The sequence below is a fragment of the Cheilinus undulatus genome, linkage group 19, assembly GCF_018320785.1.
Source record: "Cheilinus undulatus linkage group 19, ASM1832078v1, whole genome shotgun sequence".
Taxonomy (NCBI): Eukaryota; Metazoa; Chordata; class Actinopteri; order Labriformes; family Labridae; genus Cheilinus; species Cheilinus undulatus.
This window is the reverse complement of record NC_054883.1, coordinates 37605779-37631088: the sequence shown is the minus strand read 5'-3', so window position 1 is coordinate 37631088 and position 25310 is coordinate 37605779. Positions and strand designations below refer to the sequence as shown.

General features: G+C 40.9%; 1 protein-coding gene across 1 annotated transcript; it reads right to left on the bottom strand.

Moving 5' to 3' along the window:
• Positions 1-1071: 1071 nt before the first annotated feature.
• Positions 1072-25310, bottom strand: LOC121527714 (serine/threonine-protein kinase H1-like). The gene is made up of 3 exons (XM_041814741.1): positions 25060-25310; positions 21880-22600; positions 1072-1329 (listed from the first exon to the last, which is right to left on the bottom strand). The coding sequence occupies exons 1-3, from the start codon at positions 25308-25310 to the stop codon at positions 1072-1074; spliced, it is 1230 nt and encodes a 409-aa protein (XP_041670675.1).

Sequence of the window (25310 nt, the reverse complement as noted above, 5' to 3'; positions counted from 1 at the left end):
CCATGTTGATTTGAAGACGTTGGCTTGAGAGTGAAATGGGGTGGATGAAGCAGCTAAAATAGGGTTACTTTACTAACTCATACACTCCACGAAAGCTAAGTCGAACCAATAATAAACAAAGGCCCATAGTTGTGTTGTTTTAATGCTTTTATTGTGAAATCAGGAAATGTGGTCATTATAACCTCAGCAAGAGAAATGTCTAAATTTGAAATATCCCCCCAGAAAACCATAAACAAAGGTAACTTTGACCCCATTGCCCTTATTTGCAATGTTTTGGCCTTTTTTATTTACCCTTTTTGCCACTAAAATCAATTTTTTTTTACCCCATTTCACCAGTTTTTGCCTCCTTTGTCCTGCTTTTTGCAAATTGCATTTTTCCCTTTTTTTTGCCAAATTTGCCAATTTTTTGCCATTACATGTCACGTTTTCCCATTTCCCCCCACCCTTTTGCTGCTTTTTGCTTATATTAGTTATTTTTTCACTCATCTTCCCCCACCTTTTTGCTGCTTTTTACCAAATTAAGTCACTTTTCTCTCTTCTTTTGCCAATTTTTTGCTGCTTTTTACCAATATTGCCACCTTAAGGCATTTTTTTTGTCATTGCTCAATCATTTCTGCCACTTTTTCTCCACATTTTTTTTGTCCCTTTTCACCCAGTTTTTGTCAGTTTCTGTCTATTTTACCACCGTTCACCCATTTTGGCCACTTTTTTGCAGCTTTAACATATTTTTTTGCCACTTTCACCCACTTTTTACCACTTAGATTTTGGCTCTTGCAAAGGTATTTTTCAACAATTTGGCTCTTTGGTTGAGTAACACTGCATTAAAGAATTCTTTTTGTTTTTTTTTGGTCAAAAAAGCCAAATTATAATGACCATCATTTATTTATAAAACCAGCAGGGGTAAGACATCCATTGGGATTGAATACTATTTATAGGCAAAGGGAAACAAAGATATTGTGCCACACACTTGAGGATAATTTGGACAAAAATTGGTTGAATAGGACAACAAGCCCTGGATTGTTTGTGATGGTAGGGGGGCAGATTGGGCCCAACAGTAGTCCCTAAAATCATCTAGTGTGTAGCCAGCCTCAGCTTGTTGGAGCCACCGGAGCTCAATGTGCTGCTTGGACACCGAGAGGAGCTGCGGGACGTCCGCTGCCTCAGGTTCCTGGAAATAGATCGATGGAGGTTCCTCATGGAGGAGCTGGCTGCCATGGTGGCCACCCAGGGGTGACGGATGGCTTGGTCTGCCGTCAAGCGGGCGGCGGGGTCGGCCGAGAGCAGGCGCTGGATAAAGTCCTTAGCCAGGTTGGACACTGAGGGCCAAGGCTGTGAAATAGAGGAAGCAGAGCAGAGTGAGCACCATCAGAGAGAATATAAAAGCCCTCAGCTCAGAAGATGTCAATCCAGCCTACACACACAGACACTCAGGAACCCACAGTCCTCTAAAAAGCACCAGTAGGCTCTCTAGATGAGGCGCCCGCACAGATTCAAAGCCTCTTCAAAGCGAGATATGAGATTTCACTTTAACAAAGCAATAAAACTATGATCCCTGCGCTCTACAGGCCTAACAAGCAGAACTAAACTCAAAGGGAAGCTAAATGTCACTGGGCAAAGGGAGGCAGCAAGTCGGGTATGGGAAAAGTCGACGCCTGGGAGGTAGGACAGCCCTCCTGAGTGCGTGGGATTTGGGTGCACGCTTATTCGTATCCTGCATTTAGCTTCACAATAAAAGCACACAGATGAGCCTCACAGGGGTCGTTTGCTTTTTGTTCATTTAAATAGCAAATCGTTTCCCTTGTCATGACCCAGGCTGACATTCAGAAATGCTTTGAAATCTGCCACGCCGTATTTCCGGTGGGAGAGGAGACATCAGAATCATTATCTTGATTCAGGCTCGTTAAATTATTCAAGACAGCTTCGGTTCTTTGTCATGTTATAGGAGGCTGCCGCAGGAAATTGATGACCTTTGTGCTTTCATCTCATTTTAAATAAAATATCCCTGGTAAAGATGATGAATTCGATTTATTTGGCATCACATTTAAAGAGATAGCACTGACGACTGGCTGTGGAGAAGAAAACAAAATAAGCTTTATCAGTGTTCTTAAATGAACTTAGATTCAAAGGCTGATTTTTCTACCCACCTACTTTTATCAAAGGCATTCAAAGCTAGTTTCAATCCAAACCTACAAAGCAGTACGATACGACATGATACGATGCAGTGAAACACCGTATGATACTGAACCATACTGAGCAGTATGATATGATGCTGCGCGGTATGGAGCAATATGATCCAGTGAAGTAAGGAAAGATAAAATACAATAAAGGGAAGATAAATGTGTTAAAAGATCAGAGAAAGAATGAATACCAGGACATTTGTGCACAACCTTCAAGAAACATTCAAAATCATAATAGAGGTGAGAAACAAACCAATTTAGTTAACATGTGAGAAGGATGTGCAATGAATCAGTCAATACTGTATGCATACCTACGGACAGGTTGCTCATACATCGACTGCAGAGAACGTTTTTTACGTTACTCCACCTTCATGGCAGTCTGCACCAGATGAGCAAGCTTAGACTTTATAACTGGTATTACAGTTACTGATAATCCTCTACTGAAAAACCCTATTAACCCTTTATCAAGGGGCTATATATGGTAACTTCAGCGGCCTTCCAAAATAGTGTTGCTGTGCGGCCCAGTGAGGTCAACGTATCATGTGACTTCTCTCAGCCATTCAGCAGAACATAAAACCACAGATCCTTTAAGCAAACATGAACCTTTTAACTTCCTAATTTACTCACTCAATGGAGGAAGCAATAATATCATGGATTTATTCCAGAAAGGATGATAAATTAACCCCAAAAGGTAAAATAGTCAGCTGTTGACATGCTATTCCTGCGTGAACTCGCAGTTCTCCTGTGATCTCTTCCTGCTGATCAGGGCTTGCACGCCGTGGCGCAGCGCTCTAGACTCGCTTCCAGTGGGCGAAGTCACTCGCCTTTCGGTCGGAGCAAACCCGCAGCGCTTCGGTGCGCGGCGCACACGCTGTATATGGAAATTCGGGGTCACACTACATCACAGATAGTGACATCACACCATCGGACCAATCAGCAGTGCCCCAACTTCTCTAACTTCCCTCTTTCCCTGGACAGCGCAAAATAGGGATTTCTTCCCCTACCTCCTCACAGAAAAAGTGCAATAAAATCAAAACTGAAGATGGTAAGCTGATGAAACTCACACATCGTAGATAGGTGTTGTTTGTTTAGGATTAGCAATAGTTGTCAAAATTTCAGTGTGAAAATCATATGACCATATTTGATCATGTGCGTGGTTCAGGTAAATGACGAAATGTGTATTTTTAGACATACGCCTTATGCAAATAGTAAATAACACTACGTATTTTTTTCACAAATCATGCATGGTAACGCAGACAACAGTACTCAATAGTGAAATGGATGGTGCCACAAGTTTTTATAACATTATACAGTGATGCAGTGAGACATTTATACCTGCTTTTAGCTATAAATTGTGTGATTTTGGTGTAATTGTGGTGTGAAAACATTATGGTTTCTGTGAAATGCTTTGAGTGTGATGAAAGGTTCTATATAAAAATCATTATTATTATTATCAACAGCAAAACAGCAGCCTGCAGGAAAACCACCTGGAAGAAGGCTGATCTGGCCAACATGCAACTGTCTGAATACCAGCACCCTCTCCCTGATTTTATTCACAGTCCCATTCTTAGACTGTTTCCATATATATTTGCTTGTTATATTATTTTAGTTTTTAAAATATATATTTATTGTATATGTTTTTCACATATATTTGCCATTTCTGTTAAGTTTATGCATTCATAAATGTTGTTATATTGTTACATATGTATTTGTTATTTATGTTATAGTATCATATAATGTATTTATATGTGTGTGTGAGAGAGAGAGATTTATATGTTTGATGACACAAGTTAAAATTAAATGTTCTTTCAAGTTTTATGTGTTTTTCTTATATTTTTTTATCCATACATCTTTATGAAAAAGTTTTACCCTTAACAGGCAAGGAACCATATTTGGTCACTTCATTGATCTTGATTTACTACATAAAAATGTGAAATTTTCAAAACTGTAACAGACATAAATCAGCATTGTGCTGCCCTGCAATGACACTCTAAGGTTGAAATTTTCAATTTCCAGGTGTTTCAATGAGTGCCTGATAAAAACCTGATCTTATGATCAACCCCAAACACCTGATTCAGACTCAGAAGTTCAGTCTATACTGAAAACAAAAAAGATCAAGATACTTGTCAGAGCCAGTGTTGGGGTATGATTTCTGAACATGGGTCTGGATTATCTCCTCATGGCCTTTGCCTGAGTTATATTTTGGTTTCAGCACCTCTCTTTTAGATGAAACTTTGCACTTCCTGTTAGATTGGCCATTAAATTAAGCTGTAAGGCTTGTTGTAATAGATTGTTTCTAAGTCAGTGAACTTTCCTGATATAACAAGTCTTACGGCAGCTATTTGGCTGTTTACAACATTGTCCATAGGCCAAACTAGTTGCCTGCCAATGTTGAGCAGCCACAGCGGCCTACTAGGTATGTTTCTGGCTGCAGGATTTTAATCTGTGTTGTTTATGACTTTTCCCGGTGGTGGTGCTTAGTGTTGGCAGAAGAAACCAAGTTTTGATTATGTAACCCAGCGATACTCAGCGTGTGGCTCTTTTGTGATTATTTGTGGCTCTTTTATGTCTTAACTTTAAATATTATTCCACCAGAAAAACCTTTAGAAAGGAAAACTTTTTTGCCCTTTTCACTATTTTTTTTTTTGCTACTTTTCAGCCCATAAAGCTACTTTTTGCCATTAAATACCCCCTTTACCTGTTTTTTGCCCATTTTAGCCATTTCTTTTTGCCACTTGTTTCCAATTTTTGCCACTTTTATCCCATTTTTGCCTGTTTCACCTTTTTTTTTGCCTCTTTATGCCCATTTAAGCACTCTTAAACATTAAATACCACTTGTTTTGTTCTTTTTGCCCTTTTTTGCCACCTCTTTTTTTGCAACTTTTATCCCTTTTTTGACATTTTTCACCATTTTTTGCCCATTTAAGCTACCTTTTATCGTTAAAGACCACACCTTTTCTTGCTTTTTTGCCCATTTTTACCACTTCTTTTTGCAACTTTTTCCCAATTTTTTGCCACTTTTATTCAGTTTCTGCCCTTTTTCCTCCCCATTTCCACCCATGTAAGCTACCTTTTGCCGACGAATACCACTGTTTCCTCTTTTTTGCCCAGTTTTGCCACTCTTGACTGCTTTTTGCCAATTTTAGTCACCCTTCTTAATTTTCTGTTGCCATATTTTTGCCACTTTTGGACCATTTTATGCCACCTCTAACTTGTTTTTTTGTCACTTCTCACCCATTTTTGCTACTTTCTGACCCTTTTTCCATATTTTCTCCCCATTTTCACCCTCTTCATTCATTTTTGCTGCTTTTTGACCATTTTTTGCCACCTTTGACTTATTTTTATTGCTTCTTCAAGTTGTTTTTGCCACTTTTCACCACTGAGATTGTGGCTCTTGCAGAGATATTTTTCAATAATTTGGCTGTTTGGTTGAGCAGGGTTGAGTAACACTGATGTAACCCTTGCTAACAGAACCACCATTAGCAATGCAATGCATTTGGGCGGGAATAGGAACACCTAAGCTAAAACTTTGTCTTAATGTCTTTGTCAATAGGGGTCGCCAAGATCAACACAACATGACACTTCCTCCCAGCAGCTTTACTAAGTCTCTAAACTTTGATATCACGTATGCATTTTTACTATTTCACGCTTAATTTCCAGGGGCTTTAAGATGCAGAAATGATTTCCGCAGTGGTCTACCAATTAGCTTGAATATTCTCTGCTGTGTCTGGCTGAGAGGAATAAAAGCTTGATACATCCGTGTGCATATAAAAAAGAATCTCTCATTTTTCGCTCAACCTCGCACAGACTAAATCTCACTCTTTAGGGAGGTCTCGCTCTCCATTTTAATCCTGAAATGCATTTCTCTCTCCCCCTTTTTTTGTCTCTCGCCGAGTAATGACAATTAATCAAGCATGAAATTGACAATCGCGAGACTGTTGCCGGTGAGAGGAATTCAAAGAAGCAGGGACTCGCTTATTCTCACAGTGCATTGACTGGAGAGAAGTGTGTGCGTCTGAGCAGAGCTGCCCTGCTGAAGGAGCCATAGAAATGCTCCTCACTCAAACTTTCTCCTCTTTGTGTTGTTATTTCACACCTGAGAGACACACAGAGTGACACTTTCCCTGGGAAGGAGAGGAAGTGTTTGATTGAGCTCCCACAAATAACAAGTCTGGCTTTCCTCGTTGCCACTGGTGGTGATTCTGTAGTCTTCTTATTACTGTGCCATGAAAAACACATGTGAAAGCAGCTGCTTGCGTGCAGATGTTCCTCGTACTCGATCAGAGGTCCCTTGAATTGTCCCAGCTACACAGAGGAAATGTTGAGTAGGAACAACAGCAGAGGGAGGGGGGGTCTGAAATTTCCATAAACTCTTTTGCCACAGTTATTCTGCTCAGTGAAGGAATTAAGATGCAAACATTTGGAGTAAAATGTATCCACACAAAAAGACACAAAACTGACTTTTAATAAACAATGATTTCATAAAAAATACTAGTTCACATACCAACACTAGTACCAGTAACCAGGGGTGTAGCTAGGGATTTAGGGCCCCCAGAAAGACTATTACACAGGGCTCCCCTTAGCCAGCTAGCGAAGCAACAAATGTTGTATGTTTTTACATATATATCTGTAAAATTTTATTCAAATTTTCATTCAAATTTCAGGGAATTTGTTTGAATTTTTTTGTATTATCTTCATGGGATTTTTGGGAATGTTTGTTGTAGTCTTTGGATTAGAAATTTTAGGAGTAATAAGGTGGAATTTCCTTGAATATTTTCCAGAACTTGCATGGAATTTTTGGGAAATTTGTCAATGAAATGTTTATGCTTTATGATAAAGTTTCAATGGGGAAAATTTGAAGAAGTTCAGGTACCTGTTGTAGGATACTTGTTGTAGGATACTTGTTGTAGGATACTTGTTGTAGGATACTTGTTGTAGGATACTTGTTGTAGGATACCAATTTAAGTTTGTGGGGGGATTTGCTTTGAATTCTCTCAGATATTTTCATAAACATTTTTAGAGTTTATTTTTTATTTTTTAGTATTTTTTTTGGGGGGGGGGGGGGGGGGGGCATAAATAAATTTGATTAGAATTTCTGGGAATTTTTAAATTTTTTTTTTATTATTTACATGGGATTTTGGGTAATGTTCTATATAGTCTTCAGAAATTTGATTTGATTTGAATTTTTGGGAGTACTTAGGGGGAATTTCCTTTAATACTTTCAATGAAATGTTTATGCTTTATGATATAGTTTCAATGGAGAAAATTTTAAGAAGTTTGGGCACCTTTTGTGGGATACTTTAAAAATATGTTTAAGAATTTTTGAGGAATTAGCCTTTGTGTGTGTGTGTGTGTGTGTGGGGGGGGGGGGATGTAGATCTGGGACATGTATTACCAATTTAAACAAACAACTAACTGACACAAGGCCACAAAATCTGCTCTGAAATCTATCCAGTGCTGTATTTTCTGCAGAAAGAGGATGTGCAGGAGATTTGTGGATATGAATTTTGGTAAAAAATCATTTCTGCTCAAATAAAAAGACAAGTTTTTAAACTTATCAAGTCCTACTCACCCTAAATTACAGGGTGCTGAGCTAAAATGCTTTCCTAACAAAAGCTCCTGCCTTAAGAAGTTATGGCCGATAATCAAACCTGAGAAAGCACCATAGAGCAAATGATGTTGCTGATCAGTACAGCAGAGTTTTTGCCTACCTGTGCATCTTGTATGATGCATTTCTATCATTCATTCCATCATGAAAAATCAAAATTTGAAGATTATTATTTGCTGTGTTTGGCGCTTCAATCTCATCGTCCCCTGCTAGAAACAAACCTCCCTACATAGCCCACCCATCCACAGTCCCACAGCCCAGCTGCTCAGGGTGAAGGATGCAGAGAAAACAATCTCTGAAGAGGTAGCAAAAGTTTCCCTCCTCCTCGCTATCAACACCTAAAGTAGAAAAGACATGTTTTTTTCTTGGAACAGAGCCACCTGCAGGAACTTTATCTCCTCACCTTATTCTGAACATTTTTCACGTCAAAAAACAAAGGCTTTATTGTGTTTGGAGGAAGGGGCTGAGAGCCGGTGTTATACATCATTGTTGAGCCAGGGAAGGAAGCAAGAGACGAGTGGAGAGCAGATATGGCACGTAAGCAGTGGAGGAACCTACGGGGCTTGACTTATTGAGCAACATCTTGTTAGACTGAATGAGAAGCTCTGCTGAATGTGTTTTCGGCGTGCTACATCTTCACCTGACAGAGATGTAATTGCAACAAATGAAGAAAACGCCAGAAGGTTGGATTAAGCTAATGTGATCACGAGGATAATGCACTTTTGAGTAATGAACTACTCCGTGTGAGTCTCCCCCGCCTCACTATTCACTCAAATCTGATTGGTCTGGCAGCAGTTTGCTACTCTGCAGATTTTTAAATATGCTACATCATAATAAGTCCAAATGTAGACGGGGTTAGCCTGCTGCTAATTCAGGTGAAGGGCCCGGATAAAGTGTACTAATCAAAATATCAATACGGCGGATACAGAGGAGATTGGGCTGTCATGTACAATACACTGAGGAGAAGTGGAGGCTGGCTGTCTTGTTCCGCCTTTGCTCACTAGGGGGCAGACTGGGACAGCTGTTACCCACACTGCCTTGCTGCTGAAGGATGCAGATGTTTGGGTTGGGTCAGGGAAGTGTGTCTTCAATAACACGGCGGCGGCGGCAGTATGCAGAGGAGGTTACCTTGCTGTCTGGCTTGCAAGGCTTTGTGCTTTACATGCATGATGCAGACCCACATGCATGCAGAGAAATCCACTTCCACACAGCAGACGAGATGGTCCGATGGCGTGCGAGGGGAAACGCTTCGTGCAGCAAACGGATTGAGTGATAAGGTGTGAAAAGCCCCCAAGGCTACACCCGCTTTCCTCTGCCCTCCTTTCTTTTCCCTCCATCCTGACATCCATCCCCCTCCTCTCCCCTCTGTTAGTATTGAGTAAAAGCATCAGTATGAGTCTGCACTGCAGGTCTTAAGGCCAGAGGCTGTTTAGGAGGGGATGTATGTCTGTTATGTGCTGCTATGGTGATGCAAAGGTGGGATTGTGGGTAGATTGAGGAGCCTATGTTGGCTGATGCTGTTAGAATTTCTCACCTCCACCTCAAACCCACATTCCCCCACACCCACACACATTTCCTGACAGTTGGTATTCTGCTTGGATAAACAGGAAAGGTTACTGATACCTTTGGAGGAGGGGTTTTTGTAATTGCAGCCCCTGAGTACAGATTTGCATGCAAAGAAGAAGAGAAACTTTAAAAGCATCTGGAGAAAGTGTGAATAATCAAAGAGGTCATCCACATTCCTTATTCTCCTTCAGAGCAAATTGAATCTGTTATTTATAAATAAAAAATAGCAGAAAATTGTCAGAAAACCTCAAACTAATAAGTTTCATGGGGTGATACGTGTGCTTACATAACATTCTGTTTACAAGATTTTTAGGCTACGGAAGCCCCGAGTGGCAAAAAAAAGTTACATCTTGAAATTAAGCATTTGATATTGATCTACTTTTTTGATACACATGCAAATTGTGTTTATTAAAAGTCAAGTGTGGCCTATTTAATCAGAAGTTGAGTCTGCAGGAAGCCTGCAGAGGCACATAGAAAAAGAAGAAATCCTGGTGATCCATTTTCCAAGGCCGTGTTTACACAACAGTTTCAGCTGAACATGGTAACCTTTTGCTGCATTTCTGTTATGTGACAGCACTGTTTGGGGAGCCTGGAAATGGAAAGTTTTAAAAACAGCACTGTGAAAACTGCCAATATGCAGTTTCTCTGAAAATAGAGACTTTAAAAACATAAAGCATTAAAGTTACCATCAATTAATCTTGCAAAGCAGATGAACTGGCCAGATTTCATGTCTGTCATCAGGCAAATCCATCTTGCAAGGATCCAATCAGAAACAGTTGTGCCAGGTCTGAAAAGGCATCATTTGAGGAGAATGAGCCAGTAGCTATAGGTGGAATTATCTGTACTGGAAGCTGATAGCAATGGCTGCTGCTGCTGTGGCATTTAACTCGGATGTAGCTATGGTATAACAACAGTTTTATCAGAACTGGACAGAATTTCCTTATGAAACAAGATTAAAGACCAGCAGTGAAATCTTTACATCACAGAGAAGATGTTGTTGTGTGCCGCCTGATCTGCATTGACATGAGTTTGCGATAGTTACAGGCAGGGTTGATAGAGTCCTTCTAAAACTACAATTGATGTAGTTTTAAAATGACTTAACATTTGATCTGTTCTTACATTATTTCACTTGTTAGCCATTATTAGTAAATAATAAAAAAAAATGGGTTAAGACTGGCAGAAATTTTGCAAAAATGGCCAGATAAAGTGGTGAAAAGGGGTTAGAGAGTGGCAAAAATGGGCGATAAATGTCAAAATGGGTTGTGGAGTGGCACAAACGGACAGCAAAATTGGCAGGAAAAGTAGTGAAAAGAGGTCAAAATGTTGCAAAAATTAGTAAAAGGGGGGAAACGTTTTTAAAATGGGTTAAAAGTGGCAACAATGGTACTAAAAAGTAGAGGGAAAAGGTTTAAAAAGGGGCGAAAATTGACAAAGAAGTGGTATGAAGCATGCAGGAAAGGTGGTTTAAAAGGGTAAAAAATGGAAAAAAAAAGATTGGGTTACAGAAGCAAAAAGGGGCAAAAAGTATCAAAAATTGATTAAAAGTGGCAAAAGTCAGTTTATATTGGTGCTTAATCACAATTGGGAAAGGGCCAATTCTGTGGGCAGACTCCTTGAGGCCTGCTGAATTATAGATAATATGGATAGATCTCACCGATAATGAATCCAAATGTACTCCATTTTAAAAAGAAAATACTAATACAAATACAACTAGAAAAGCACTCAGAGGGTGGAGACACGGTGAGGCAAAGAAAACTCTATAAACTCCAAAACCTTGAATAGAAATACACCCAAAAATGCTGCTGGGATTGAAGTTACTCATGTCCGCCATCTCCTGGTGTAAAGTGGTGACAGCGCAGACCTCTGCCATTAGCCCTATCTCCCAATAGTACAGAATCCTTTAAAAAAAATTCCTGGATCCAGACGGTGAACTGGATCCCTCCCAAAATGTAATCAGTTCTTCCTTATGCCATTTCTGACATTTCCTGAAAATTTCATCAAAATCCACAACTTTTTGAGTTATGCTGCTAACAAACTAACAAACCCATAATTATTGTTTAGCTGAAGAAGTCTCTGTCAAGACTAAATCTTACCCTTGTGCAAATGTACTTGATGACCCCTTGATGATTACTACAACTCTACAGTAACTTAACTCCAGTCAGGACCACTCTGTCAAGAAACACACATGTTGTGTGCATAAATAATCTTTCTTTATTAGCACTTTTGACACTGATAAAGTCAGAGGCAGCATAAAAGAGGAACTGGGGTGGAGGACGGCTGTATAATTGCAGAGGGAGCAGGAAAGCGTAGCCAGGCAAGAGCAGTTTAAATATGGCAGCATGAGTGCGATTAGCCAATAGAACGGTTAGAATGGTTTACCTTGCCGTCAGCTGATAAAGGCCTGTGTGAGATCAGCTAATCTCAGTTATGTGGCAGCACTTGGCCGCTATACTCTGTTAAAAATCTGTGGGGAAAAAAAGATGAAAACTGGTTAAAATTTGGCACAACTGGTGTAAAGTGGCAACAGTGGAATTAAAAAAAAAATATTCTTAGTTTCTTTTAGGGAATCCGGAGACCCCCACTTAGTGTCTCGTGACCCCCAAGGGACCCCAAGATTGAGAACCCCTGATGTGAGGCTTGCATGCAGCTGCTGTTGCTCCTACACGTTTCCACTTTCTCATATCTTTTACAGTTGGCTGTGGAATATCCATCAGAGATAAAATGCCATGACCTGTCTCGTTGCAAAGCTGGCATCCATCCATTCTGTATCTCAGGTGTTTGCAAATGGAGACTGCATGGCTAGGGGTTGATTTTATACACCTGAGATAACAGGTCTGGTTGAAACGCCCAGATTAAATAACTAACAGGTATGGCCAAATACTTTTGTCCATATAGTGTACTGTTGTTCTGTACTTTTCCAGGGGTGGACTTTTGTACTTTTTATCTTGCATTGACTCCTACGCCACATCACAACAATAAGCTGGACAACAGCATCAAGAAAATTAAGGGTGTTTCAAGTGTCATACTTTGATGTATTAGAGCACTGACCAAGCTGCTGTATTTGATGACTCTGGAGCGAGAACAGGCTTTAAATACATTTCTGGTATTTCGCAGACAGCCAGTCTTCTCACTCCCTATTGCTATGAAAAGCATCAGGCACACTCGTCTGGTCTTCCTGTCACTTTGTTCAGTCGGCGGACAGCTCATTTCAAATAAAACTTTTCAAGTGGAGTTTAATATGTGGAGGGAATCGCTCAGGCTGCTGAAGCTTTGCTCGTTCCAAAGAGAAGCACACTTCTGAGTGACGTGAAGAACCCTTGTGATGGCACAGGGCCACATTTGGGTGATACTTATGAGCCTTTGTCACACATTACAGCCATATTATCTATCAAAGCGGGTGTGTTTGTGTGTGCGTGTTGTCAGTCTATCACAGGGGGTGGATACTTAAACGTGACAGAGAATAAGTGTCTTGTCAACATGAAAATGAGATTGATGGCGATCCATCAAGTCCTGAAATGCTACTCAGGCATGTCTGATGTCTTTATATTGTCATCGTATGAATGTGCAGATTGATGTCTTTACTGCCTGTCACTGAGCTGTAAGAAGATCTACACATGGTCAGGAGGAGATTAGTAAACTTTAAAGCAGAGGATAGCTCAAAAAGAGTACATGGTCAAACATGTTTGGTAAACCAAGACATGCTTTTGCCTTAAAAACAAAGATGTTAGGTAAATTATCAACAAGACAAGCAGACTAGACAAACAAATCCAACTAATCCTACCATCTGCTTCGCAAAAACACTCAAATTACCTCAAGGATCAAGGATGCAGCGAATAATGAAGCAGAAACACGGAGGATTGAAGACAGCTTAGCGACACGAACATGAAGAAGTAGTAGCTGAGTGAGGAGACTGGGTAAGACCCAGGCATAAAGCTGTACTGGACTTCAGAGAGTAGGTAAGTAGGTCTACCTGTGGCCAATTCTCAAGAATATGGGACAGTATTTAAAACTGATTGGAGTCTTGCAGGAAGAAACAGATCTTTTTGGCTGCAGAGGACTTGTTCACATGAAGCTGGTTAGCATGATCAGGGCTATCCAGGCTAACAGCATGATCAAGGCTATCCAGGCTAACAGCATGATCAGGGCTATCCAGGCTAACAGTATGATCAGGGTTATCCAGGCTAACGATATGATCAGGGCTATCCAGGCTAACAGCATGATCAGGGCTATCCAGGCTAACAGTATGATCAGGGTTATCCAGGCTAACGATATGACCAGGGCTATCCAAGCTAATAGTATGATCAGGGCTATCCCAGGCTACCAGCATGATCAGGGCTATCCAGGCTAACAGTATGATCAGGGCTATCCAGGCTAACAGCATGATCAGGGCTATCCCAGGATAACAGCATGATCAGGGCTATCCAGGCTAACAGCATGATCAGGGCTGTTCCGTGCTAACAGCATGATCAGGGCTATTCCAGGCTAACAGCATGATCAGGGCTATCCCAGGATAACAGCATGATCAGGGCTATCCAGGCTAACAGCATGATCAGGGCTGTTCCGTGCTAACAGCATGATCAGGGCTATTCCAGGCTAACAGCATGATCAGGGCTATCCCAGGATAACAGCATGATCAGGGCTATCCAGGCTAACAGCAGGATCAGGGCTGTTCCGTGCTAACAGCATGATCAGGGCTGTTCCGTGCTAACAGCATGATCAGGGCTATCCCAGGCTAACAACAGTGAAGAAGTAACTTCAGCTGCTGGGGGGATAAATAAGAAGTACACTAAACTTTCAACAGGAGACGTTTATTTCTTTAACTATTCCAAGAACAAGGATAGCTGGGTTTTAAAGTTGTATGCTGACAGCGGTTGCAGCTGAATTCATCACCTTATGAGGATCAAAATCATCAATTAGGTAAGCAACAATGTTCATTTAAAATGCAGAGTTTTAGCACAGTGTCTGACATTAATCTGCTGCTGGTTAGCGGTTTGGTACATCAATTCGTTGGTGTTTTCTGTGGAGGACATTTGGCTTTTGTAAGCTGCTAATGAGCTAAAGGCTAACAGGGAGCTAACGTGAAGCCAAGTGTTGTTCAATGTGTGAAACACAACAAATGGCATATGTAAGGAACAGCTGGTCACACTTTATGATGTTTTCTATTTGACATACATGCAAATAAATGAACTAATGACTTTTATCAGTCATTTTTAAGTTTTAGCCATGGGTCATCTGTGTTAAATGACAGGCTGTAATGACAAAATGGACAGCTCGGATTAAGGTGTGGTTCGGTTTTTACTATTTTGGACTCAGGTCAGGTTTTGTACGGAAATATGTGGCTCTTGTCTTAACATGATACTGGATCACAGTGTTTGTGTTTGTGTCTGTTATTGCTCCTAATGCTGGTTATGTCCATTAGTTGTTCATGAGTGGAATTCTGGAGGTCGGTCAGCTATGAGAGTCTAGCGTGAACTCTGGGTCTAAATTCACCATTTCACTGTATTTCTGAAATAGATATTCAACATGGGTAAATATATTTAATTTGTAAAATATCACTGAAGTCATAGCCCTCCGATTAAAGTTCCCATGTGGTTCTGTAACGTTTTTATTCCAAACATATCAACTGCTATCACAGCCAGCAGCAGGTGGTGGTGGACACCGCAGTCCCACCGCAGTAATGGCGGCCGCTCAAGATGGCGGCGCCCACAAATCAGCCGCAGGATTGATCTATATGCATAGGCCTCTCTGTAGGGTACAGGGCTATGCAGACCTTCAGCACACACTACAGCAGTGGTTTTCAAACTTTGGCACACTTACCAATTTCCTTGCAAAATACCCTCTTTAATTTTTGTTGTTGTACTTTAACCATTTTAATGCATAATGGTATATACAGTTTTACTTGGCAGAGGAGTTTCTGCTCAGAAGATGCTTCCTGGGTTAGTCAAGCAGCATATTTGAACTTACAAAGAGTGCATGGCTAGAAACCCCCATATGGATAGGTACATATATGACAATGTGTTTTGAAGACAGTAGAATTAGTTAAAAAGCAATTCATCCATAGTATCATGAATCTGAATATGAGGGTGCAACAAGTTTTATGCTATAAAGGAGGAGGCTAGGGTGAAGGAGGTTAAGCTTTGCCTGCAGCAGCAGCAGCAGCAGTGTAGTGCATCAGCATCAAGGCAAGCAGGGATTAGTGAGAAGTATGCCATATTTAAATGCACTGCTGTGTCGAGAGAAAGAGCTGTGATTGGTTGTGAGAGCAGGGAGGTGATAATTGGGATCAGCTGGCTGTCAGCTGATCATGGCTCGGCATATCAATACCGTGTCCTGCTTACTCTATAGTATCTTCAGTCATTGTACAGTTGAATTAATGATGCATTGTCACACAAATTCCAAAGGTACACCTAGACTTGCCTGGTGTGCCTTGCCACACCATTTGAGAACCACTGCACTGTAGCATAGACTAGACGTAAGGTATAAATCCAACTGTAGCCTCTTACTAAAGTGCACAACCCACATTCCCAAGCAGCATTAAGCACACAGAAAGGTGTGAAGTCTTTATAATAATGCTAGCTTTGTTGTGCAGCAGAGGAAAGTTGCTTTAAAAAGGTTCATGGATTTGGAAAAACAACTATTTTATCAAATCTGTTTCATCAAATCCAATCTTCACTAAAAACACCTGGCTGGTTTTGAATATTTGTAGCAGACTGCTTGGACTGAAACCCAGACAGGTTAACAAAATCCTTGTGGAAAGTTTGACAACAAGAGGCATGGCATCCTCCTCTGTCTCTCAAATTGGCTTTTGCATACAGTCCCCTCAAAGATGTTTTTTTTCTCTTCTCAAGGATATTTCTCTCCAGTGTGGCCTACATATGAGCTATGTCTAAAGCCACCATGAAAAACATGAAATAAGCCTCTTGCATAAACTCTGGGAAGGCTTTTTTTTCCTGATGATTGTTCAGTTGGTGGTCAGTGCAGCGGTAAACACAGGGATAATAGTCCCGGCCCAATGTAAAGGAGCCTCTCGTATACCAGACTAAAATGTCAGACTGCATCCCGGGGAATCGGGGCCAGGCTTAAAGCCCAGTGAATAATCCAGCCTTGGGTGTAATCAGCGTGAAAGAACAAGCCCGAACTCACCACTGAGTTTGACAGAATAGGCTGTTAAAAATACCCACTTCTCCAGTTGTATGACAGAGGAAAGGAGGGGAAAAAAATACAACATGCGAGGCCGCCTTTCTCCACATTTCCAAGCATTTTCAAAGAGCCAAACTCAAGCTGCAAAGAGAAACTTTCACAGATCCATTCATGTGCTTTACAGGGGAAAAGGAGGGAAAATAACATCACCTTATTTACACCTGCACCGCTGCATGCTCTATCGAATATTTCTTACACCAAAAACAGATGGAATGATGCAGCTATTTGTGGTTCTTCTATTAAAAATGATGAAGGTGAGAATTATTCTCATATGCAGCAGCCTTATGTTGTGTTGAATAATTTCACAAAGCATGCATGTGATATGCAATGAGCCAGATTGTGTTTTGGGGAAAAGTCTGAGTGTTGAAATAGAAATGGCAGATGGGAGTTTCGCTTAAATTGATTTTGTTAAGCTGGGAGCAGAAACAGAACTTTTTTTTCTCACACTGAACTGTGTCCCTGATTCTCTGGTTGCAAAAAAAAAAAAAAAAAAAAAAAATTCAATTTTGACGGCATGGCAGCACAGCAGAGGAAATTTTGAGCTGAGACTGTCCAAACAGTGTCAAAATTGCATCACTAGAGGCAAGGGTCAAGTCTATATTATGCAAGAGAAACTGAGTTTTAAAAAGAATGACAACTTTTTCTGTGAGAAACTGCTCCAAGAGTTTGGATCTGTTGCATGAGCTGTTTTCATGCAGGTATTGAAATAGCAGCTTATAGCCTTTGTAAGCTGAGCACTTCAGCATAAAAGCGCTCCTTAAGGAGATAAATAAATCCTTGTATGAGGATTATCCAAAAGTACTCTGAAAGATTGAATGTACAGTACTGTGCAGAACTTTTACGCATATTTGGGTCAAAAATTAAAGCTTAAGTAAGAGTAGATGTGGCAAGTAAGCCCACATGAGGGCACCTTTGGATGGAAAGGAGGATTGACGCAACCCCGGTTGTACTCTGGATGTCCTTGCATATCACCAGGGGAAAAATAATCTGTTGAAAAAAATAAAGTCCAGTTTAGGGTGGAGTAAGGGGTAGATGAAGAGAGTAAGCATCGCCTAGAGCAGGGGTTGCAAACTTTTCAGAATCCCAAAATAATGGTGTCAGAGATCGGGGACCCCCCCCTTCCCTTGAGGGGATAAAGCGCACAATGTTGCACAAAGCATCTTGCACAAAACTTCCATTTTTATAACCTTTACTTACATTTAAGCACAAATGTCACTTGTTAATTTTGTTTTTTTTTATTTCAAATTGAACTCACTTTAACAATGATGACCTCCACCAAGGAGGTTATGTGATCATTGCTTTTTAGCAACATAACTCAAAAAGTTGTGGATGGATTTTCATGAAATTTTCAGGAAATGTCAGAAATGGCATAAGGAAGAACTGATTGCATTTTGGGACTGATCCAGATCACCGTCTGGATCCAGGAATTTTTTGAAAGGATTCTTTACTATTGGGAGAGAGGGCTAATGGCAGAGGTCTGCGCTGTTACCACTTTACACCAGGAGATGGCGGACATGAGTAACTTCAATCCCAGCAGCATTTTGGGTGTGTTTCTATTCAAGGTTTTGGAGTTTATAGAGTTTGAAAGATGCATGCCCGGTCGAGGAGACTAGTCGGAGCGTAACAGAGAGAAAGAAAGTGAATTGTAACGAGAATACTCACAGTTCTGGGAGGAATAGAGGAATATTCACCCTCTGCCATGACTTCTAGTCTTCCAGTGAGACCATGGGTGCTTCTGCCATGACAGTCCACACGTAGGGGAGCCAATGCTTTGCCTCACTGTTACTCCACCCGACCAGGGAGGGAGTAATTGGCGAATTAGATTTTGGGAGTGATCCAGATCACTGTCTGGATCCAGGAATGTTTTTAAAGGATTCTTCATGATTGGGAGATAGGGCTGATGGCGGAGGTCTGTGCTCTCCGAGTGCTTTTCTAGTTTAAGCAATGATATGTAAATTTTCTGATATTAAATCATGTTAAATTTCTCTTTGTTTTTGGAAAGCATCCCATGACCCCCCTTCGCTGTGTCACACCCCCCTGCCCGGGGTGTCCCGACCCCCACTTTGGGAACCACTGGCCCAGGGGATAGGTGTAGCACAAGAGGAGAAAGGGTACTGATAATCCAGGCCTACAGTTGGGATAGGGGGCTTGATGAGCCTGGAATGATTAGTGTGTTTTTATTTACTTTTATTTATTTATAATTTAAATATATATATATTTTAAATTATTAATGTCATTATTGAAGAAATACATGTGCAGTGTTGTAAAACATTTTTCCAGATATGGGGCTTAAACAGCTAAAATGGCCTGTATTGTCTCAAACTTTGAATAAAAGCTAATTAACACTTAAAAACTATAAAGGAAATAATACATGTAAATCTAATGTAACCATTGTAAAATACTGCTCATTTATATAAGAAAATTATATTTTAAAAATACTTTATGCATAGATATTCATAAAACGACAGACCTTTTTTTTTGCTTGGGTGGCCGGGCAAGGGGGCCACTTTGTAATTTCCTGTCTCAGTGCCCAAAATTTCAGGCTATGCCCCTGGTCTAGGGTGGCATCTTGGTGGGAAATAGGGTTGCCATGAACCCCTGGTCATGCTGTGGATGGCCAAAGGGCCCAAAAACCACTGGCTATCTCAGGTCGTATTTGAAGGGGTGAATAGACCTGGACAAGATAAATGCTGCTAAAATTTTTAATCAGATTAATCATGATGGTGGATTAATCCGCATTAATGCAGCAATTTTGACAGCCCTAATAAAAAATAAAATAAAAATTAATGTTCCCAAAGTACCATAACATTTTCCCTCTAGAATTTTTCCTCTGCACATATTTAGAATTTGATCATGCTCTGGGGGCCGGATGGGAAGATATGGGGGCCCGCGGGCCGCCAGTTGATGATCACTGCTATAGGTTGTTTTCAGTCATGTGATCCAGGTAGTACTCAACCAAAAACTGTTGACATTTTAAACTAATATTCCCATGCATTGTGCCATTACAGACAGAAAGTAGCCTTGGTGTAAAATTATGATAGACTACATCTGCGGTATAATAAAGGCCAAGAAAAGATGATTATTGACAATATTAGACTCTTTTGCTTTCTTTTGCTGCTGCTGTTTTTCACACTTGTGTACATGTGTGCTTTCCTCTGGTTTTATTCTCTACAGTTTTCTTATTGACTAATAAACAGAGTTAAAAACCAAACAAAATTTGTAGACTTGACCAGAAAACACTCTGGACCTGCTGCATGCCCAAACACTAAAACCTCATCCATCAGCTCAGACTCCTCAGTCTTACTTTCTGCTTTGCTACATATACAGTAAACATTGACACTGGATATAAATCTTGCGGAACAAAAACATCCAATATGTATGTATTTTCAAGGGAACCTGAGCTGTCAACAAAACTAAACTTTACTTCTACAACTTTTATAAGCCAGGGGAAAAACTTTTTACATGTCATGTACTGCAGAACCTGCAGCTATAATATCCGTGTCCTCCAGCTGGGCATTGTAGGTCAGCATTATATTAGCTTATGGAAGTGAATGCTGCACAAGTTCGTCCAAGGCATTTCAAAGATCATTGAGTGTTAGACCTGGTATTTCATATTTTCTTGACTCATTTGTGTATCTTTCATTCTGTTTGTCTGATTTTTATCTATCTTCCATGAAGAAAAAATGAGTTTACATTTGTTTAAAATGTAGTGTATAAATTGAAAGAACCGATTTAATACGGGACTGTGTGTGGCCAGGTTAGGACCAACAGAACATACTTTTTTCAGTCAGGACCAAAAGCTTTGTCAGACCTAGGAGGTTAATGCTAGCCAGAAGTTCAAAGCTAATTGGTGCAAATAAGCCATTTTCCACCGTATTCAGTGTGTTCAGGTTGGGCTATCCCATTACATCAAGCCATGGGAGAAACAATTCTCATAAATAGCGGACTTTATGGTTAAAAAATGCTTTAAATGCATAGATATTTAAAAAAAAATGACACCACATTTGTTGCTTAGCTAGCCAGTTGAGGGGTGCCCTGTGTAATATTCTTCCTGGGGTCCCAAAATCCCCAGCTACGCCCCTGCATCGAGTGGCTTGGTTTGATTCAGCATGGTAGCTACCCTTTCGTACCCACTGTTTCCACTTCAAAGTTTCTTCTTCTTATATTGGTAATCCGGCAGGTATTTCAAAGTTTGCTGCGGTGGTTGATACTTAAACACGCCTGCACGGGGTCCTTGACAGAGGATGTCAATGAGGCCTGTTTGGAGGTGCAGTGGTTGGACTTGGGCCTGGCTCGAGAGCAGAGCCATTCTGGGTGTGGCGTAGCCCGGCGTGACCGAACTGGTGATAGAAAAGTAAATCAGCAAGACTAGGTCTGGAAAAGTGGAAAAGCCCCAGCAGTTAGGGTGTCCAAACTTTTCAGCCCATGACCCCAAAAATAACAGTGATGGAGACTGGGGACCCCCCATGGTCACTTAGGGGGCTTGAAACATAGCTGAACATAGCCGTGCCATTCAAGAACAGTCAAGTGCAGACATAGATTTGAAGAATTCATTTAAAGATTTCAGCATAAATCTCACCAGATGACCATGTTTTTACTTGAAATTGAACCGATTGTATATTTCAACAAAAACCGGAAAAAAATGTTTTTTGAAGGTATCTCGGGACCCCCTGTCACTGTCTTGTGACCCCCCCAGGGGGTCCTGACCTCCACTTTGGGAACCACTGTCCTAACTGAGCATGCAAACAAGCCCTCGATGGATGTGGCATGATGGATTACACTGATTTTCCCCCTGTCATCCCATTCCTATTTTCCTCGCTGTGATAAACAAGGATGAGGATAAAGGAAAGAGAGAGATGACAAGATACCAGGCGTGTCAGACAGAAATATTTTCCAGATTTTCTTTCATATTCTACACTAAACTGAGCTTGTTAACTTGTTGTATAAAGTGAGGATAGTTGTGCATTAATAATATCCATATCTGCATTTGAAGCGTTCAAGCTGATGTTCACATGGAGGTAAAACTTTAGCCATCAAATGCTCTTTAATACAAGGCCCAGTACTCGTGTTGCTCTGCTTTCATAACTGCTATCTACCTTTTTCCAGGAGAAGACAAGACTAAGAAGAGCTAAAAATAGATCTTTGATTACAAAAAATCAGATGAACTGTAAGTTTGGTTTTCATACGTAACCTTCCTGTAAGGACCAGTGTTCAACTATTTCATCAAGTTTGTAATCTGTTCAAAAGTGTACAAAAAATAATAAGAGGACTAAAACAAAATTCACACAACTAAAGTGAAATGTGCACAGAAAAGCCTGGTGAACTTACGTCTCCAGTGAAGCTGTACGTTCCTCTCACAATGGATCTGTAGAGCCGTGTGTGACTGTCGTCCTCAAACGGCATGGACCCACTCAGCACGATGTAGGCGATCACCCCCAAGGCCCATAAGTCCACAGCACAGGTATAGGGTTTCCTCTGCAAAATCTCAGGGGCCATGTATTCAGGGGTTCCACAGGTGGTTCTCAGGGTCCAGGTCTTATCAGCGCTTATATAATCGCCTGTGTCACTCCTGCCGAGACCTGAAACCTGGCATGTTTTGTTGTTAAAAGTTGCCAGTCCAAAGTCAGTCACCAGCAGCCTGGAGTCAGCCCCGGGATGATAGTAGAGAAGATTTTCTGGCTTTAAATCTCTGTGGGTGATTCCTAAGTTGTGCAGGTACCCCACCCCGGCCAGCACCATTCGTAGCGCCTGGGTGGCGTCTCTCTCTGTGAAGTGGCCTCTGCTGACCACTCTCTCCAGCAGCTCCCCTCCCGTAGCGAGCTCCAGCACCATATAAACCCTCTGTGGAAACTGAAACACCTCGATCAGCTGAATCACATTAGAGTGGCTCACTCTCTGCAGCACCGCCAGCTCCGAGGCGCACACCTCACGTCCCTGAGGGGCCTCCACCTCCATCATTTTTATGGCGAAGGGCTGGCGAGTGGCCCTATGCTCCACACGCACAACGCGGCTGAAGCTTCCTCGACCGATCAGAGCCTTGATGTCGTATCTGACGGGGCAGAGGGGGGAATGATGAGTCATTACAGCATAACTATCCCATGATACACTGTTGCATAGCACTCAATGTCTGCGAGAGCAGCTGCACATGATGTATGGGGTGATATCTGCATGCTGTAGAGCCTGCTGCTGCAAAGTCAAGCAGGGACACTCGCATATACATGCATATGCAATGATTTTGGTTTGGATCACTGCTTAACAAGGCAATACTTATATGCAGAGGAATCGCTCCCCCTAAAGACTTTATTTTTCTATTTTTTCACCAGACAAGAACAGGAAGGTAGTCCTAGGTCATTAAAATGAATATCTCCCATTACTGCAGACAATTTGTTTTGCATCAAGGTTGGAATTTGTGGGCTGAGAAGAATGAAAAAAATTGTGACATTAAAAGGCTCCCATGAGAGCAGCAAACGCTCCTAATAAGTCTTTTCACCTTGTGTTGTGCTGCAAATAATCCGTTTGTGAATAAATGTTGCAAACAAGCTGATCAGATAATATTTGTTGTTTACAAAGCAGCCTGAATTATGCAGTATTTTACTTTCTTTTTTCTTGTTTTAAGAAAGTCTATTGTTTGAAATGGAAAGGGTGGCATAAGGTCACTAATAATATGATTGTTTTTTTAATGTAGAAATCAAAAACAGATCTTAAGACTGATTGGCTGTGTAGCTCTTTTTGGCAAAAGAAATGCAAGTTTAACATAATAAGAATGGTTGATTTGCTTCAGAAATAATGGATTGATCCAATCCTGGTATTGTGTATCGATCTAATCCAGGCTAAAACTCAGAATTGACAACATGTACATAGTTGATCCATGAGGCTGATCATACAACCTCACTATGCTATGTGCATATGCATTTAAATAAGGCCATTTATGCCTGAGGCAGCCATGAGGATATGTTCCCTGTAAGAAATAAAGATTTTTCTGGCTGTTTTATTTCATGCCAGTAAAAACTGAAGAGTAGGGTTAGGTTAAGGGTTAGGTTTAGGGATAGTTTAATATTTTTTAAGTTGGGTTGAATACAGTTCTTGCTATCCTGGTGCAGTACTGGCCTCCAGAGATTTTAGAGAGCATTGTGGGTAAGCAAGGCTATATATGGTCTGACAGACAGACACAGTTTCTCCATATAATTTAACGATTTTTAGGAAGAAATGACCCAAAAACATCTTTTTCCACATAGAAAGTCTCTGTGTTGGCACTATTTTGAAATGCAAGCTTCAGCTACAGTATGTGTTCTTCCGCCTCAGGGTTCATTGAGTATGATCCCTACACTTTACTAAAAGTATTTTTTCCCCACAGGTTCACCAGTTTGCCTGGCATGAAGGTGATCAGATACATCATCTGCTGACCTCCTACTTCATGTCTAGCCAGACTTAATCCAGGTATAATGTGCGATTTCAAGCCCACTCTCCAGCAGTCGTGATGGCTCAAAATGCGAGACTGAATAAGACGCAAGATCATTGATTAATGTGCTCACACTGTACCATAGGTGTCAGGGGCCAAATCTGGCCTGTGGAACAGTTAAATCCGACCCACAAGATGATCTCATATTTCTGTTATTTCGTTTTCTTACCTTCCTGACTTTTTAATCCAACTTCTTTTACTCTTTACTTTTTCAGATTTTTATAATTTAACAAGGATAATTTACATTGGCCACATTAAGTTTACACGTTTACTAGAGGAAATCTGCAGACCTCATACTGCTGGGCCAGTCATGATAAATAGATTGTATGATCTTGCGGGCCGGATACAACTGTTCCATGGGCCAGATTTGGCCCCTGCGCCTTGAGTTTATCACCGGTGCCTTAAAGGCACCTGCCTCTTCCTGTATTTCCAGCATTATCATCTGCCAAGTATGAACCCATTCTCAGGCCAATAGCTCTCAAATATCTGCTGTTCCTACAAATTTATTCTGCATGCCGGCTGATATTTGTTGGCTGGGTAAAATACAAAAACCTGGTGACATTAAAAAACTCCCATGAGATATGCAGGCTCTCCTAATAAGTCTTTTCACCTTGTGTTGGGCTGCAAATAATCCACTTATGAATAAATGTTCCAAAATGGCTAATAAGATAATATCACTTGTTTACAGAGGGGCTGATTATTAAGCCTTCATTTTTATTTTCCTCTCTTTTACACACTTGAAATTGAAGGTCACTCTTCAAGCATGATAACACCAACATGATGCTGGTGAAATTTTTAAACTAATATCCCAGTCTTATTTGTTTTTGGCAGTTAAAGGGCATGTTTCAACATAATTAAGGTTGGCACAAGGGTAATTTACTCACAGTTTATCAACACAAATAAGCAATATAACCCTGCATGACTAGACTCATTGACATTTTATAGTTAAATGCCAACAAGCAGGTTTAAATTTGACATTTCCCTTTAAATTTTGCTCCAAAACTCACTGTTTTGTGTTTCAATGGTGAATCCAGAGTAATAACACTTACCTTGCAGTCACTCTTGGGTCAAATTTGTCCTTGTACCTGGCGACTTTATCCTGCGGCCTTTGCATCTGTTGTTGGCTATTCGGCCTTTGTGGAGGATTCTTAACGCCGGAGGAGAACCACGCTCCTCTTGCATGCTTCTTTGGCTCGTCATCTCCGTCACAAGCTTTACTGAAGGCAATGAGCGATTGCACCACACTGACGTAGCCCTTCTTGGAGGCCTCGGGCAGCACCTTACTGGTTCCACAGCCCAT

Excerpts from the sequence above, each read along its gene's own strand:
- LOC121527714 (XM_041814741.1), bottom strand. The coding sequence starts at position 25,310 with ATGGGCTGTGGAACCAGTAAGGTGCTGCCCGAGGCCTCCAAGAAGGGC. Across the intron at positions 22,601-25,059 it reads GACCCAAGAGTGACTGCAAG|ATACGACATCAAGGCTCTGA; the intron begins GTAAGTGTTATT and ends CTGCCCCGTCAG. Across the intron at positions 1,330-21,879 it reads CGTACAGCTTCACTGGAGAC|CCTTGGCCCTCAGTGTCCAA; the intron begins GTAAGTTCACCA and ends TCTATTTCACAG.